Source organism: Artemia sp. Qi Xiang Cuo, chromosome 18 (genome assembly GCF_049724085.1).
Source record: "Artemia sp. Qi Xiang Cuo chromosome 18, ASM4972408v1, whole genome shotgun sequence".
NCBI lineage: Eukaryota > Metazoa > Arthropoda > Branchiopoda > Anostraca > Artemiidae > Artemia > Artemia sp. Qi Xiang Cuo.
This window is the reverse complement of record NC_142811.1, coordinates 24,636,981-24,655,092: the sequence shown is the minus strand read 5'-3', so window position 1 is coordinate 24,655,092 and position 18,112 is coordinate 24,636,981. Positions and strand designations below refer to the sequence as shown.

The 18,112-nt window shown below is 36.5% G+C and overlaps 1 protein-coding gene across 5 annotated transcripts in view; it reads left to right on the top strand.

The window, feature by feature from the left end:
- Schip1 (Schwannomin interacting protein 1) overlaps nucleotides 1-18,112 on the top strand; it is a 96,166-nt gene that overhangs the window by 64,393 nt on the left and 13,661 nt on the right. For all 5 annotated transcript variants that reach the window (XM_089103901.1, XM_089103900.1, XM_089103902.1 and 2 more), the window contains exons 4-5: nucleotides 11,981-12,099; nucleotides 13,596-13,835. In XM_089103901.1, coding sequence (XP_088960027.1) covers nucleotides 11,981-12,099; nucleotides 13,596-13,835 — 359 coding nt within the window. The remainder of the gene's footprint in view (nucleotides 1-11,980; nucleotides 12,100-13,595; nucleotides 13,836-18,112) is intronic.

The window sequence follows — 18,112 nt, the reverse complement described above, 5'->3', positions numbered from 1 at the left end:
AAAACCAACCTTGCGGTCCATTCTCCTCAACACTGGCAATGTTGGGGAAATTTGAAGCACAAGGATCGTTAAGCCATTTCGAATTACCAGATGGCAAAGAGTAAAGAGAAATTGCCGACGGATAAAGGGAGTTCATATCCAAAGAACTGCATCCAACTTTACACTGGTGTCCTGTCCAGTCAGTTCAGTCTTATGGATACGATCTCCGTGGAAAACATACCCTCTCCTCATTGATCTCTCTACAAACTGATGCTGATCCACGTCGGTGATCAAGTCTATATTCTTTTTGCTGAATTTAATAATTAAATCCATCACCAGATGAGGAGTGGAAAAATAATAACCCGAATCCAACCCAAACTCCCCATAGATTTTATCCGTGTTCTTACATACAATATCCAGCAGCGTTAATACATCACTTGCCAGGTACAATCTACAATAATCGTCCCCATTTTACACCCTCTCTTAGCCCAAACCCTCTTGGCAAATTCATAGTCGGTAGTGGTGCATTGAAGATCGTGAAGTGAATCATAAAACGATTCGATGGACGGTAATTTATCCTCATGTAGCTTCGAGGTGGAATTGTAATGCTCATAAGGGTATATACACTTACACATTAATAAATTATACATTTCATCGTCTAGAAAGTGCTGTTTGAGGAGAAAACTATTAAAATTGTCACTTTTCTGTACTTGAATTAATTGACTTAGGGATTTGGGGAAGAAGCTATAGGAGTCTAAGAAATAGATTTTATTCAAGAACATTTTACCGTTATTTATTGTTTGGCGTTTAAATTCTAAGAGCAGCAGCTTTCCATATAATATGGGTATGATTATATATGAAAAAGAACCATCTACCCTTGTGCCATCTACAAATTCACCTTGTTGTAAACGTGCCAACGTCAGTAATATGAATTTCAAATCATAGCTGGATTTGTGCATATAAACAGGTAGAAAATATTGTTGACTAACGTTTAAATTATATGACTGATGGGCCACTCCACGAAACTCACTCAATCCCGATTCAATCGAGTTGCCCAAATGATAGTGGTTTTGTACTATCCCTTTACCCTCGACAAATTCCTCCTTTCAAACTCAACGCATTTATTTATTTAAATGGCTCACTCATCCGCTGGTTATAGGTTCAATGAATAGGATGTATTTTGCAGCCGTGAGATTGAATTATTCGACGTTTTTATAAGTGCTGTGATGGCTGAAACTATAAAATCTTCCTCACCTAATCTCTCACCTACGTCTGCTAATTGCCTGGTATTACACGAGTCTCTTCGTGTGTGGGCATTAGAGACTGCAATGGCTTCAAGTTTTTATAATGATTTAAATTTGATAATCATACATATCTTTGAGTTTGGATTCGCAGTCAAAGGCCATCTTGTCACTCTGTAGGAGTGAATTCTGAAAGTTCTTAAATTGCAAGATGGCCCTGTCACCGCTTACAGTTTGCACAGATTGGCATCCATGACGCTTGCAGTGCCTCAAATGATGTTTTAACTTTCATTCTCTGCGGAATCTAGAAACAGATGTTGGACAATAGTAGCATTCGCCCCCATGCTTTTTACCCTCACTTAAAACCAGACTAATATTTCGTATTGGAAAAATTTCCAATTGAATCGGGTTCACTGGCTGGCTTGTAAAGAAGATATACCCAAATTTTGACGGATTCAATGGACGGAGCCCTCACTGGATATATTACCCCCTTTTATTACTGCGCTTGTCCTCCTTAAAATCTGTATTGTATTTTAAAACAGTAGCACTAATCTTTAAATGTTCTTTAGCCCGCTCAGAAACATTTATCTCATTAAGTGTTACTGGATATTGACCATTTGAACAATAAAAATCTGCCTTAGGGAATTTTGGACTGCCATTAACTGTAAACTCGGCCATTTTTGTCTTACTAGTTTTCTTTTGCAGGGGTTCGTGAGCTGCCATGAGAAATGTATATTTAAAGAACTGAAGGCCTGTGTCGAAATGAAATCGTTGTACACCTCTACACTGCGTTAAATCTACATTATAATTTACTAGCTCCCCTCTTCCACCTCTTAAAAAAATTCTTTTTAAATTTACCCAGATTAACATCTAAACTCTCAATAAATAAAACCACCGACCCACAACCCATCTGACTATAATTATCCAGTTTTGTTATTGCAATATCAACCCAATCCATAAAAACACCCTCAAAATTATGCAAGTCCGGATAAAGTGGTAGCATTTTAGTTTGCAAATAGCGTGAATGCACATCATCCGCCTTTTCGTTTAAATAGACAATTTTTTGTGCAATGGATGCCATAATTGGAGGCCGTACCCAGAATTTTTTCTAAGGGGTTTCTAACCAAAAAATTTCGGGAGGAGTTTTAAATAAAAACCTCAAAAAACGCATTCAAAATTTTGTTTATATCCCTTTTTGTTGCGTCTTTACGAATCAGAAAAATATTTCGTGGGGGGGGGTCAAACTGGGTATACCCTCCCCCTGGATACGGCCCTGCCATAATCCCATCACTCTCAACCCCCTCCAAAATCACTCTTTCAAGAACGGCTCAAATCTTAAACACTTAGGAGTGCACTGAGGCGATCGGGACTGAGACGATCAGTCCGGGAGCAATCATTCTCTAATACACTTTAAGGTTCGACGGTAATTGATTGACCAAACCCCCTGTTGATATACTTCCTATTGCAACATTATCAAAATAATCATCTATATTTGGGTGTCTCATACTAATCCCCACCCCAAAACAGTCTGCAAAAAACTTTTCGATTCATTCTCGACTCGGATCTGGCACTGCAACATTATCGGGATCATCCGCCATATCGGGGAGGGATAGACTTCTCCCCTTACCGAAACATTTTGTAAGAAACTTATTTATCCATTCTGGGCTTAGATCTGACTCGACAGGTTCTGATTGTGTTTGTGTGTGTTTTTGTCTGTGTATGTGTGTGTGTGTGTTTGTGTTTGTGTGTTAGTACGTGTGTGTGTGTGTGTGTGTGTGTGTGTGTGTGTGTGTGTGTGTATGTGTGTGTGTTTATGTTTGTTTGTTTGTGTATGTTTAATATGATGCTTCAAGTGCAACCTGGAAAATGAACGAGAAATTATTTTTTAGTTTTTTTATTATTTTTTATGGAAATGAGACAGTTTTATTAAGCTGTAAAATGATGTTACCACTATTTAATAACCTAAATTTTTAGGTAGGAAAGCCTATTATTACTTTTTCCACTTCTTAACTTGCGTTAGATGCTAACATTGAGACGTTAAGTATTTTGCCATTACAACATTATTCACACACACTTAATAACTCATTGTTTTTTTCTTTGTTTAAATAATACACACATTGACACACACACATATATTAGAGAGAAGATTCAATTTTTTTTACATAATCATAGAGAGAATTGGAAAATTCCAGGGGACCATCGTATTGTCGGGTGGCAGCTTGCATGCGGGGTGGGGAATGGTCCACAGCATGATGAGGGCCAGATTGCATGGGCAGTGAAGTAGCTTGACAGGGGGAAGTGGAATAGTGTATGGCGGACCTGGAAGAGCCGGAATACGCAATAACTGAAGACCTTGCGGGCCTGGAAGAGCCGGCATACGCAATAACTGAAGGCTTCATTACCAATACAGGGTTTGCATCGTTGACTCTTGCTTTCTTTGTGGTCGGGGGAGCTCTGGTAAATCCTTGAAAAAGAAATAGAATTTTAGTTTTTTCATAATAAACATTGAAATGAAAACCTATAATTCTCATCAATGGGGGTGGGGTAAGAACAAGAGTGTGATTAAAAATTTAATTCGAATATGTCTCTTTTTTTCTATTTCTATATTTAATATGATTTTAACGTATGAAAAAAAAAAGTTCAGTTGAATAATAAAAAACTAAATAAAAAAACGTCACTACTAACCTTATTTTTCTAAAAGAAATACTCACGATTGACATATTTTTATCATCCTCATTTTGTACTTTTAGAATATCACAGGTGTTTTTTTTTAGATAAAAGTAAATGTAATGTGATTTTAAGACATGGAAAAAAGTTGAAAAAAGTACCCCCCCCCCCTTAAAAAGTTACCCTACCAGCCACTAAGCATAAAATGAAAAATATATCACAGACCTTATGTTTATAGCAATTCATAATCACAATTCCTTTTGTGAGATTCCATCTTGTTAGATTAAATTCAATTCATCTACTGAATAAAAGCGATGGCTTCCACTCTCTTATAACGAAACATTCGCTTGAGGTAACGGGAGGCACTCGGAAATTTTGGCAGGGCTAGTGAAAAATTCCTAGAATCATTATAGCAGAACTTGAGATAAGAATGTGTGCTTAGAACGATGTCCTATAGGCCCTGTTAAAGTAGTGGCATTGTTTCATCGAGAAGAATTGTTTCCGAAAAAACGATAGATCTCTTAGAGGGACTAGTAACTCCAATAGCGCATTTGGATATATTTGCGCTTGTAATGAAAGGATGTATATGCGCTTGTAATAAAAGGATATGTGTGCGCAGCGCTTGTAATGATAGGGTACCTGTGCCCTTAAAGTGCATACAATAGTTAAGATGGTCTCTCTCTTATAGGACCTGCTGGCCTCTTGGAATGTTATGATAAGTGTACGATCAGAATGATAGGGTATTGTGCGCTCAGAATGATAGGGTACCTGTGGGTACCTGTGTGCTCATTGTGCATACACTTATACTACTAGTATACTTAATGCTTTTAACATTAGGGAAATGGACAGTAGCCAAACTCTTGTTTGTAGTGAGGACTATAGGTGCCTTGAACAGTTTTGGAAAGAGCTAATAAAATTAAAATGAATTCCCTTTATTTTTCGAAAAAAATATCGTTAATAAATTTTTTGAGTTGGATTGGAAGGGAAGGGGGTCATAGAGGAAGATCCAGGGGTAAGCTCCCATGATTTTTGGAATAAAATATTGTTAATTAGTTTGTTTTTTGGGGAGATCGGGCCATGGACAGAGAGCTGGAGGGTCAGCTCCCTATGATTTTTAAAATAAAACATCATAAGTAAGTTGTTTTCTTCTTTTTTTTTGGGGGGGGGGGAAGGGAGGGGTCGGACCATGGAGGGAGAAACAGGGATCAGCTCCTTTTTTTTGGAATAAAATATCGGGTACTTGTCTATTATAGTGCCCATGTTGTGGCGCCTGTGTATATAGATGTTAAGTAAAACTGGGTTCTTCGTTAGTTTCTTGCAGCTTAGCGTGAGACAATACAAAAACAAGTGAAAGAATGAATTGGAAATATATAATTTGGATTATATATTTGCACGTTAGGGGGGTGGGTAAAGTATTTGGACAGTGTGAAGTTAGAAGACAATTATTCTTCATAATATTCAGAATCATTGTGCCTAACATATTTTGTATGCAACCTGCTATACTTTACTTCCCCCCCCCCCTAATGTGCAAATATATAGCCCGAGTTTGTTTCTAAAGTATTATCCCAGTTTTTATTTTAACCATCTTGATCAGACACTACTCCCTTTCAATAGAGATCGCAAATTAAATGAACTCCATTCAATACACATCGCAAACTAAATGAAAACCGGTTGTACTTAGCTTCTTTATACATAGGCACTATAATATAGGCGCTATAACAGACAAGTACCAAATATCCTTAATAAGTTTTTTTTCGGGGGGGGGGGGGGTTGGGCCTTGGAGGGAGGGCTAGGGGTCAGTTCCAATGATATTTGGAATAAAATATCTTTAATAATTTTTTTGGGGGTGGGAGGTTGGGACCTGAAGGGAGGGCCAGGGAACAGCTCCCATGATTTATGGAAGGAATGAAATATTATATGCCACCGGAGCATAATTTACAACACTTGAGCCCCCTGAGCCCCCTGGCTCTGCGGGGTTGTGTAAATCATGGGGTTTTTATTATATGACCTTCGGTCTATTTTGCATAAAATTATTATCTCAAATTTGATCGGACGCATTTGGGGAAAAGAAGGTTGGTGGGGTCGAAGGTTGGTCGATGGCTAATTGCCATCGCATCACTTTTGACTCTTTAAAAGGGTACTAGAACTTTTCATTTCTAGTCATTTGAGTCCCATCCAAATTTTACCTCTTCCATAAAAACCTTGTATGGCCGGGGCATAAGTTATAACCCTTTCCCCGGGCTCTGGGGGGGGGGTATGTTACTGCCGAAGTTTTTGTTATCTGATCGTTGGACTATTTAAAAAAAAACTGGCCATCTCAAAATTTTGAGTCGATGCATTTGGGGAATGATTGCGTGGGGGGAGGGGGAAGTAGATTCCCTCCGATCACTTTTGAATCTCGAAAAGGTAACTAGAACTTTCGATTTCCAATCAAATAGCCATATCTGAAGCTTATACGACCACCCCTTATATGAAAACCTTACATGCCCCTGGGCCATAACTTAAAACGTTCGCCTCCGGGCTCTTGGGGTTGTGTAAACCTCGGAGTTTTTGTTATCTGATGTTTAAACTATGTTTAACAAAATGGCTATCTCAGAATTTTATCAGATGGATTTGGGGAAAAAGAGTGTGGCGGGGGGGGGGGCTAGTTACCCTCCGATCATTTTTGACTCTTAAAAAAGTAACTATAACTTTCAATTTCTAATCAAATGAGCCACCTCTGAAGCTTATACAACAACCCCTTAGATAAAAACCTTACATGCCCCCGGTGCATAACTTAAAATACTTGCCCCGGGGCTCTGAGGGGTTGTGTCGACCCCGGAGTTTTTGTTATCTGACGTTCAAACTATTTTGAATAAAATGACTATCTCAAAATTTTTATCAGATGCGTTTTGTGAAAATGGGCGTGGAGGGGGAGGGGGGTTTAGTTGCCCTTTGGTTACTTTTGACTCTTAAAAATAACAGTAGCATTTCCGATTTTCAATAGAATGAGCCCCCTTCGAAGTTTATACGACCACCTCTTCAATATGAAGTGCATCCGGACAAAATAAATAAATAAATAACTAAATAAATAATAAAGCATTGAAGCTTCAAAAAAAAAAAGAAGCTTCATGGCCTTTACTATTGACAACGCTATAGCGTTGTCTCTGATTGGTGTATGTCCGTAACTTCCAGCAAATCGCTAATCTGAAAACGATCATGTGATGCTATATGGTACGTAGCTGAAGAGTATATTTCTCCCTGAAGAACTTTCACGGTCAAAGTCAGTAGGTTTTCAGATGTTAAAGGAAGATTTTACGTAATTTTTTTTTGTTTTCATACCTGAAGCCGGAGGGCAAGTGAGTAATTCTCATTGTAGAGGCTTCATACTGTCATTATGTTTCATTACAAGGTTAAAAATTGTATCTGTAGCTTGGTAAGTATTCTGTTTCGTCCCACGGCTGAGGCGATCGAGTTGAAACGTTCAGAAAAAGTTTTTTTTTTTGGGGGGGGGAGGCGGAAGGGAATTACAATTTTATATTAGGGGAAGGGATCAAAAGATTATCCTCTACAGTTTTCAATTTGTTATGCCCGTCGTCCTACAGGCTGTTTGACTAGTCTTCTAAATAATTCCCAAATGATTATGAGTTGAAAGATGTATAGCTCGCCTATGCTTGCGAAGCTAGGTGAAGGGGAAATCCTGAAGGACTACGGGCCAAATGCCAAAAATCATTTTTAACGAGCCAGCTAAATGCATAATTTAGGCTCTTGTCCCTAGGGCTACTCTTATCATGTTGTCCTTTTTAGGCACAATTTTGGACATTTCGTCCGATTTGATTAAATGGCTGTCTTGAAATTTGACTTTAATGCCGAGTCGGGCTGCAGGGACGTCTTGCGGTACATGGAATATGAAATGACTATATCACATTTTGTTCTAAAGCACAGCACGATTACCGTTTTTGATTTCACGACAAAGCAAATTTTATTTAAATTTTATTTTCATAATAACTCTATGTTTCCGGTGCTTTTTCGGATTTCAACCATTCTATTTTAAATGAAAAAGTGTTTTCCTCGGTTATCACTTAGCTCTTTGTTAAAATCTTACTTAAGGAGCTCTTTAATTAATTTATTGTTTCTGAGTGTCTCTGTTGACTAAATTAGCAAACGAAAAGCTTGCGTTTTAAAATCCTCGTAGCTGTTCCTTCACAGCCATTTCTTTAAAAAAGAATTGATAACGACTGGAAAAGGTTCTAGTCGTCAGCAATATTTTTTTTTTTAGAAAATGGTTCAGCCGTTAGCTTCCGATCTTGTTTTTTTTATGCAAAGCACGTTTTCTTCTTCTTTTTCTGAGAAAGCTACTCTTAGTCAAAGCAATAATGTTGACTTAGTAACGAACGATGTCATGCATTATTTATCGTTACATTTTGTACTTGGCTTAATCACAAAATGCTGGTCGTGCAAAGCTGTGGGAGGGTTTTCGATCGCAAATTAAAGTTTTTGTGCCATATGAAGGGCCAAACTGACGAAAGGGCTTACAGCCGTCCTACCATCGTCTTTTGTTTCTCCATGCGTCCATATGGGAGTCATGCAAGAACTTTCAAAATTGATGCTTGGAGACTTCATAGTGGGCAAGAATCTTGACTCTGTGAGATTGAAGATCCAAAATTGGGTGTTTGGACCAAAAAACTTGCCGAATTTCCACATTTCCTTCACATTTCGCATATACAGGCAAGTTGAAATAAGAAAAGCTAACATTTATCTAAAAAGTCTATCACGAGCTCCAATAGAGCCGACTTTTTTGTAAAAATTTTTTTTTTTTCTGCAGAAACAACGGAGAAAAAGAAACCTCAAAAACTCATTAACAACGAAACACTTTATACACAAAATGATCCGTAATTTCTTCAATAATGATTGATTTCTAGTACGAAAGACCTAGGTACTGCTTCCAAGATTGTGGTGCAGAAGAAGAAGAAATACCATCAGCGGTTTTTTTTTCCACCTCCTCAAAAAACTTTTTAACTGATGCCGTACTTAGCCTTCTTCTGTGATCAGTTGGTCGTTTACCATAAGAAAGCTAGGGTTGTGGTCTGTTGTCTACCTTGTGGTTTCCTGGTTTCAGTAACTTTCTTAATCGCATCCAAGGTCTTCTTTATATTTTTGCCGCAATCATCGAATATCCACTTTATTCCATTTTAGCTTTTCGGATAAACTATTTCGACGTATTACGGCACAATTTAACTGATTCTAGCTTTACATCATTTGGTCGATTCTTATACACTCAACTTTAGTTGACAACATTTTTTCATCAATGTTTTCCATTAAGAATGAAGAGTTGCTTTCTGATACTTCTAACTACTTACCAGTTGGGATTCTGTTTCGGATTCTCCGACTTCCACAACGGCCAATCCTCCATGATAAAGCGAGATTTTTCTATTCGCCAGCGGTGCTTGAGAGACTGAAAGACGATTCGAGCACAACATCATGGGATTTGGCATCGCCAGATAATGTTAATTCAGGTAGTTATAGCACGATTTGTGACCAGTTTATGATACTGTTAAGGGAAAATTTACGGCTCATTGTGAAAAACATCCTTTAATTCGTTCAAAAAGATCAACACCTATAGCTCCCTGGACAACATCGGGAGTCATTTTTTTTTTCAAAAATAGACTATAATATTGAAAAGATACAAAATTATTTTCTAATGCATATTTTACATTCTTCTTCTTTTCTTTATTTTATCCAGCGGTATTTGGTCCTCCTTTCTGCGCTTCCTCTTCTTTTTCGTTTTCTTAATAATAATTGGTGATACATCACGTAATGGATAGAATCGAACCGGTTATTGTTTCCTTTTCGAACTCCTGAAAGAAAAAAAAAATCAATCTTGTTTCTTTCTTTTTTTTTTATCTAAAACTCTTTGCTTATTTGTAATCTAATTTTTCCCTATTTCTCTATTATTCCTTCACTTTACTACCTATCTATCTTACCTCTTACTCGACGTTCCATAGCTTTCCACTTTTATAATTCCTCACGTACATAGTGTTTTCTCTTCTAGTACATTTTATCTACCTTTTTCCTACAAACTTTTTTTTTCATTTATACGATGCTCCATCCATTAACTTACCATACAACAATTTCAAAATTCTCATTCTAGCTACCCACGGCGGCAAGGGGCTGCTCCCTTTCATTAGGCCTATAACATATAACATTAAAATACAAATTTACAATGCATATACGTTTTTGTACTTTAAAATATATTCAACTTTCTTATAACACTTTAAAACACTTTTCACTATATTTGAATAAATAAAAGAAAAAAATAAATATATAACACAATTTTTTTTTAATACATCATATTTCAACACACTCTACTGTCGCTGGGCCTTGCGTTGTTAGGTAGCTACAATAATCGGGAATCCTTAAGCCAATAGAAAGAAAGCAGAACCTCTGGATCTCAAATTCGTGCTCATTATTTGTACTTAAATCATCTTTTAGGACAGTTTGAAAATAATTTTGAACATAAAATCCTAGTCCGCCTTTTTAGGCTATATACCGACTTACATCCAAGAATATCCAAAAGTACCAGATTCTTTTCACTCAAAATCGTTTCGCAACGCCGGTAATTGTAGGACACGAATTCCTGCATAATAATTGAATATCCTCAAACGAAGAAATCAGTCCCTGAATTCAAGATGCACAACCGGAAGGACATAATATTGTCAAGCTTCAGAATCCCGAAATATCAGAAAATCCTGAAAATTTTATAAAAATCCATATTAAGGGCTCTAAATAAGGTTTATCACATTATTTAGAATCCCTAATAATAACCGTTCATTTTGCATGGACGGTGTTCAGGGACAATACACCAGCGCTTAATAATGTGGCTCCCGAGATTGCAAATAAGACGCATAGCTTTTTGATCGTTTTAAACTAATAAGCTATCTCAGCATTTGCTCGGTAGCCTTTTAGCCCTTGTTCGGATAAAACTTTTTTTGTTGCAATGACAGAAATTGATACTTTAGTTACATCTCTTTTCTTGCTTAAAACAGGCGCTAGAATTTCCTATTTCAAGCAGAATGAGATCCCTCCGGAGATTTTAAGATAACTGGTTCAATAGGATCACGCTTGGGAAAAGAAAAAACATACCAATAAATAATGACACAGCTGTGACCATCTTTCTCCGAAAATATGTAAAATCTCATGGTTTTCCATGCAAAATCGAGTTTCTAGACAAAATAGTTTTGACTCTTGTCATTTTCATCAAGATCATCTGTATTTTGTGATGTGTTTCCTCTCCCTTTTAAAACTCTGCAAACTTTCTATACGAATAAATTTAGATGAGTAATTTAAACAGAATATAATACATGTATTTAAAATGATCATGAAAAGCTGATTCTTTTGATGCAAACATTGTTGTCAAATTCCTTTTTTAGAGTTTTGATAGGACGATTGCTTTTAACTTATGGTCTGAGCAAAGAACGAAGTGTTCAATACAAACGACAATAAAGTAAAATTTAAAGTAATCAGAAGATACCGCAAATAAGAGAAAGATTTGCCACAACCTCAAACCCCTTTAAATGAATAAATGTATAAAAGACAAAACAAATGAAAACCAGTCTGCGGCATGAAAAGATTGGGGACTTCCTGTTAATTCTACTATTTTAAAAGACTACCGTTTAATTATTGTTTTCCTCCGTTTTAAGCCATTCCACATGTTCAAAAAGAAAATGGCTATAGAAAACTACCAATTAAGAGCAATTCTATTTAGTTTTCAGTAAAGCACAAATAACATCGTATTTTTAGGTGTTCAAGAGGGACGACAACACCACCAATTTGCTTGTGGTAATTTGTATTCCCTTCAAGCTTAGTTTCTGTTCATCTGCTAATTATGCTCGCTTTAAGTTCTAATTATTTTCATAATCAATTTTTACCGTTAATATTTTTTTTCAAAAAGCGTTTAAAAATTTTTGGTTACTATGAACTGAACTTTGTTCTTTACTAGGTTGCAGGCAATTGCTGCAACGATGATTAGCTCTTTACTTTTCGTTCAAAACTTTTTTTTTATATTACTTTTTTGAATCTTAACAATTACCTTCTTTTAATTTTTTTTTTGTCAGGAATGAACCTTCAAATCTGCTTTGTTAACGACACAGCCATTGAGAGTGATTCGGACAGCTCTGAGGATACATTTGGTTGTCATGACTCTTTGCCCGACCACAGCTCAGGATGGAATGAGGTGAGGACAATAATTTCCTGTGTTTTTCTAAATCTGAAATATTCAAGAAAACACAACCCATGTTAAAAGGATTGAAAAATGCCCCGATATCTACGAAAGTTAGTTCTGCCTGTAAATAACTATAGAGAATTGCATATTTTGCGTGTCTTTCTTATTAAAAGGTAATGGACTAACATTTTCCTTTTCATATACTGCTGATATGTTGCCTAAATTTCCTCGGACATATTATCTAGTATTATAAGGGTAATTACAAAGCTATAGATAAGCAATAAACCAATTGTATCTGTATGCGAAATTATTGCTTGTAATGTCCATCGGTAATAATTTATCCGGATTATTTATCTGATCCTTGAAATAATGTTTATTTTTAAACTTTTGGGAAACCTGTGGGAAAAATTGATTTTTTCCCATAAATATTTCTTTAAATTAAAATAACTCTTTAATCTGACAGACGTTTCCTTAACTATCTCCTTTTTTACTTAAAAACCGTCTAGTTAAAGGTTTTCGGATATGGAAACCTTTCTCTCTCCTTCTTTCTATCTCCCAATTTATTTCTCACTATCTCCTTATCACTACCTCACCCTCTCACTCACTCTCTCTCCTTCCATCTCTCTCTCTTCCATGCTCATTTCATTATCTCTATCTCCCTCCCCTCCCTCCCTCTCTCTCTCTCTCTATCTCTGTCATAAACACTCATGCACGTTCTTTTTCACAGATCCCCCCCCCCCCGAAAAGATATTCTATTGTGCATTTTGAATGAGCCTAAAAGCATGTAAGCAGTGCATAGTGGGTAAAGTATGTTGTACATTAAGGAACTATGACATGACACCAGGTGTCAGTTTTCAAGATGAGAAAAGTAAATTGTGTTATTTCGGTAAATTATTAAGCAAGGGCCTCTTATAGGAACACATTGTTAATATCAGTGGTGTTATTAAAGTTGGAGCCAATTTTCTCAAGTCAAGTTAAAATAACATTGAAAACTGAAAAATGAGCCATATAGTACCATAAAAGCAAAGATATGCTAAAGAAAACTGAACCGTCTCTGTGGGGGCTTGAATTATGATGGCTTACCTTGGTTCTGACATGATTTTTGAAGAAACTAATTTCAACTGGAGGGGTAGGGGCAAACTGGAGTCTGGGCATGGGCGTATGCAGCATTAGGCAGCATATTGTCTAGGGGGGGGGGCCAGTCGATAGTCTGATGGAGTTTTATCAACTGCTTTTCCCAAACCATCTGCTTTTTCAGCCGTATCTAATGTAAATTTGAAGGTCTAGGGGGTCGGCTGCTCCCCCTGCCCCCCTCCCTACGCCCATGAGTCTGGGTACAAACTCCGGCCTGGGGGGGAGTTGCCCCCCTGTTCCATAGAAAATTACACTTCTGGTTAATATGCGTGTATTATTTTGTAGCTAGAAGCCAAGAAACTGGTCATACCTTACAATGAGTAGAAGACGCATGAAGAAGACACTTTAAATTAAACCTTTTAATCTTTTTGCAGGAATTCCATTTTACCGCCATCACTAGCCCTATAAGCCTTCCAAATGTCAAAAGTGAACGCCCACCCCTGCCTTCGATGTACGATGATCTTGAATTCTTTCAAAAGCAAGCCAGGTTACAACACAACGCGCAAGCAGCACTTTCTAAAGTAAAAGAGATGTCACGGCTGCAAGTGGAAATAGATCGACAAAGACGCAGATATTCTTCCGTCGTCGAAATGCTGAAAGGAAACCTTGAGAAGGTGCTTTTAGTATTATATATATATACTACTAAGTGTTTTGCTATTTCGGTTCTTCTCCGATAGGCTTCGGTTAACATCAGAGGGGTTAGAAACTGTTCCTACAGGGTTTGAGAGCATCCAGAGGTGCGAAACCTATGGTTGAAGTTCAATGCGTCAGAAACTGGTTGTTTACTCCAAGCTACGTGCCAATTAGTATCGGGTAAGGATAGGGAACAGTGCAGTTTCCCAATGATCAGAGTAAGAACTGCTTATGTACTAACGATGTTGGGAGTTTTGTGATCAAACAGTTCGTGATGACGAACTGTAAGTAAGAAGCGACCCGGCTCAATGGTAACCGAAACTCTAAAATACGGAATTTTGATACCAATAGATACATAAAAAGAATAATCTTTTTATGCTTATTTTCAAATATAAATATTTCATCAAGTTTAGTGCTACTCATCAAACGTTATGCACCTGAGAATATTTGCCTGTTTTCTGAAAAAAGGGAGAAACATCCCCTAAAAGTCATGGAAGCCTTAAGAAAATCACACCATCAGATTCAGCGTATCAGAGAACCCTACTGTAGTGGTTTCAATCTCTTATTTGCAAAAATTTGGAATTTTGTATTTTTTGCCGGAAGAAAGATCACAGACCCGTGTGTGTTTTATTTTTCAGGGGTGATCGTATTGACCCAGTGGTCCTAGAATACCATGGGAGGGCTCATTCGAACGGAAATTAAAAGTTCTAGTTCCCTTTTTAATTGACCAAAAATGGAGGGCCACTAGGCCCCCTCCCACTCTCATTTTTTCAAAGTCACCCGATCAAAATTTTGAGATAGCCATTTTGTTCAACATGGTCGAAAAATATAATAATTATGTCTTTGAGGATGACCTAATACCCCAAAGTCCCCGGGGGGAGGGTTGCGAGTTATGAACCTTTTCCAATGTTTACATATAGTATCGGTTATTTGGAAGTATACAGACGTTTTCAGGGGGATTCTTTCTGGTAGTGGGGGGGGTGGATCGGGGTTATGTGAGAGGATCTTTCCATGGAGGAAGTTTTCATGGGGGAAGGGACATTGCTATGAAGGGGGTGCCGGATTTCCCAGCATTATTTAAAAAATGATCAGAAATTAAATAAAAACAAAAAACAAGTTTTTCAACTGAAAGTAAGGAGCAACATCAAAAATTAAAACGAACAGAAATTATTACGTATATGATTTGGTTCGCCCCCTAGACAATACCTGGCTCTTTACGCTAAAGGTTTTTTTAGTACTTTCATAAGAGCTATTTATTTTAATTAACGGCCTTTGTGATTAAGGGGCCATTTTTAAAGGGCTGGGACAAAATTCGAACTTTAGCGTAAAGTAGCGAGGTATTGACTAGGGGGTGAACCCCTTAATATACATATTAAATATATATGAATATAGGAGTTCGTTACGTAAGTTAATTCGTAAGTTACGTATATTAATTACTAATAAAAGCTTTCGTAAATAAAATTAATCAACTTTCGAGAAAGCCATTTAACGAAAAAATAAGTGAAATTAGTATGCAAATTTCGTTTTAACTACTCATGTACGGTGAGCCAAAATCAAAACCTGCATTAATTCAAAAAAGTTCAGAAATTAAATAAAAACGAACAAGGTTTTTTAACCTTGAAAGTAAGGCCTGAAAGTAAGGCTTTCAGACCTTAAGTAGCCTTAAGAGCCTGAAAGTAAGACTCAAAACCTCTCTGTCCCCTCCTAAACACCTCACTCTTTACGCTAAAGTTTGACTTTTTCTCACAATTCTGTTTTTTAAAACAATAAAACACCTTAGAGTAAAGAGGGAGGCGTTGAGGAGTGGACAGCCCCTTTCATATACGGAATAATTTCTGTTCATTTTATATTTTAATGTCGCTCCTTACTTTCAGGTAAAAAACCTTGTTGTTTTATTTAATTCATTCAGGAAATGAGATTTCAGATGGGAACTTTTGGTTCTGTGAGAACTTTGGCTCTGTGATAAACTCTACGAAATCCAGCCGTTAAGACATTTTGATTGGGTGATATGATTGTGTACCGATATCTGTAAAAATCAGAAATTCAGCCAAAAAACCCATGTCTAAAGTGAATTTCAGACTTGATGAGAGCCAAACTTAAAGTAACAAGGACAGTGAAAATGAATTTTTAACGTTTGCATCGGTTAGGTGGAAACGTACACAACTATGTATTCTAAAAATTAGAACATAAAATCGGAAATTAAATTTTTAGTGAAAACTGCTCCATACACAGTGTTGTCGTTTTGATAGTAGTGGGTACAAAATAAAAAAAAAAAAAAAAACGCTGGTAAGAATCAGAAAAAAGCTAACAATATATGGCTCCAAGCGGCTTAAGGAGGTGTAGCTTTCCTTTGAAGGTGTAGTTTGTAACTAGATCGTTTTGCCTATTTGTTTCACGGTTTGACGTGGCAACACTGACAAAGATATGATACCACACTGAAAACCTCATAGTTATGGAACAACTAATAGAGTAATCTTAAAAATTGTGCTCTTTATGCAGGTAGTTGGGTCCTTCACATTTCTAGCTGTTCTTTTCTTGACCATCAACTGATTATCCATAAGCCACATTAGCGGTTGTTCTAATAAATCGGAAAAGTATGTCTGTTGCATATTTTTTCACCCAACACTTAGGTAAGACAAAGCGTACTGTAAACTAAAAAAACTTGTTTTCTTTTACCTAATTTTTTCGATTAAGATGAAAGTAATGTTCTTCGCATTTTTGCTTCTATGGAAATAAATTCCGGTATTCAAACCCCAAGAAATTTCTCTTCCCCCTAGATTTTGAATAATACTTTTATGGTTATTTTTATTGGAATAAACCCTCTGACGTTGAATTAAAATTAATTGACGTAAATTTTAAACAAAAATATTGGAATTGTTTTTATTTCTTTTTTCAGTTCTACTGGATAACCTCGAAATAGCCACGGCGCTTGTAGTTTTTAATTCCCATTACAATTATCAAACAAGAAATATTTGTTTTTAGTCAGTTCCCTATTTTCTTTACTTATGATGAAAGACCACATATTTGCCTTGAGGTGTGAGCCAAGAATGTGAGTCTGGCTGTGGGGTGCAAGGGAGCAATAGCCCTCCATACTATGGAAAATACCTTCCATTGTGTTTTTATTTTGAAAAAATCGAAAAAAGTTAAATTAAAATTAATAATTTGAATTAAAATCAACTTGGTAGAATTGATGAAAGACTCGAGAGCCATGGCTAACTGAAGTAAAGCCGAGACAGATAATCTCAGTGAGAGGCAAAGCTGATAAAAACCCTTTTTTCAGAAATGTATAGAACTGATGTCAAGCGCAACTCGAATATTTTGAAAAATGATTTTTGAAACATACCTTTTCTTGCATCTTTATTAAATAAAACATCGAAAAAAAAATCCGACCCCTACATTTTCGGGAATTAGCACCGCTGATGCCGGCAAAAGGTTACATTCCACATTTTGAAAGTCCGAAAAATATTTGAAATGCCGAAAAATAAAAAAATAAAATGTTCCGTTTATTTGTTTTACACTCCAAGACGGCGAAGTGATTAGTTATCTTTCGTTCTAATCCAGGTTTGAATAAGAAGTAGTAACAATTACTAACTAGAATAACAGCTGATCCTTCATTTATAATTTTGCAAGCTACTACATGTAGGCATTGTTTCTTTCTTCTGTAAGTGATGACACTAGAGTTTAGCCATCATCAAAGATTATAGATCTCCATACACGAAATTATTTTGTAAGAGTGCTATTCTTGGTTTTTGCATTATATTATTCTCATTCATGATAGATTAGGATATGATCATGTGAAATGTGAGACGTGTGAGATTATGTGATATTATGATAGATTATGATTTATGCCTGTATGCATGATTTATGCATAAGACATATCATGTTAGATTCGTTGCTTTAAGTATTTTTAATTACAAAAACGAATAGGGATTGCAACTTCCTTACGGAAGATTCCTTAAACAGCTCTCTATGTTATTTGAGTGCCCTGCTAGCGGCGAATAAAAAAAAAGAAAAAAAAAAAAAGGAAGGGAACATCGGTGCAAACCGTGCAAAAAAGTGATTTTCCTTGTTTGTCGAGGCGGTAGCTGCAAGTTTACTGTATTGGGTGTTTTAATGGTGTAATTTTCGTATCAATTTGATGTCATTTTCCTGGGGTTCAGGCGAGTTTTAGAAATTCTCATAAATAGGTTTTGAAAATAGCATTTAACAGACGAAAAAACACGGATGCGTGTTTTTTTTTTCCAGGGTGAAGGTTTCG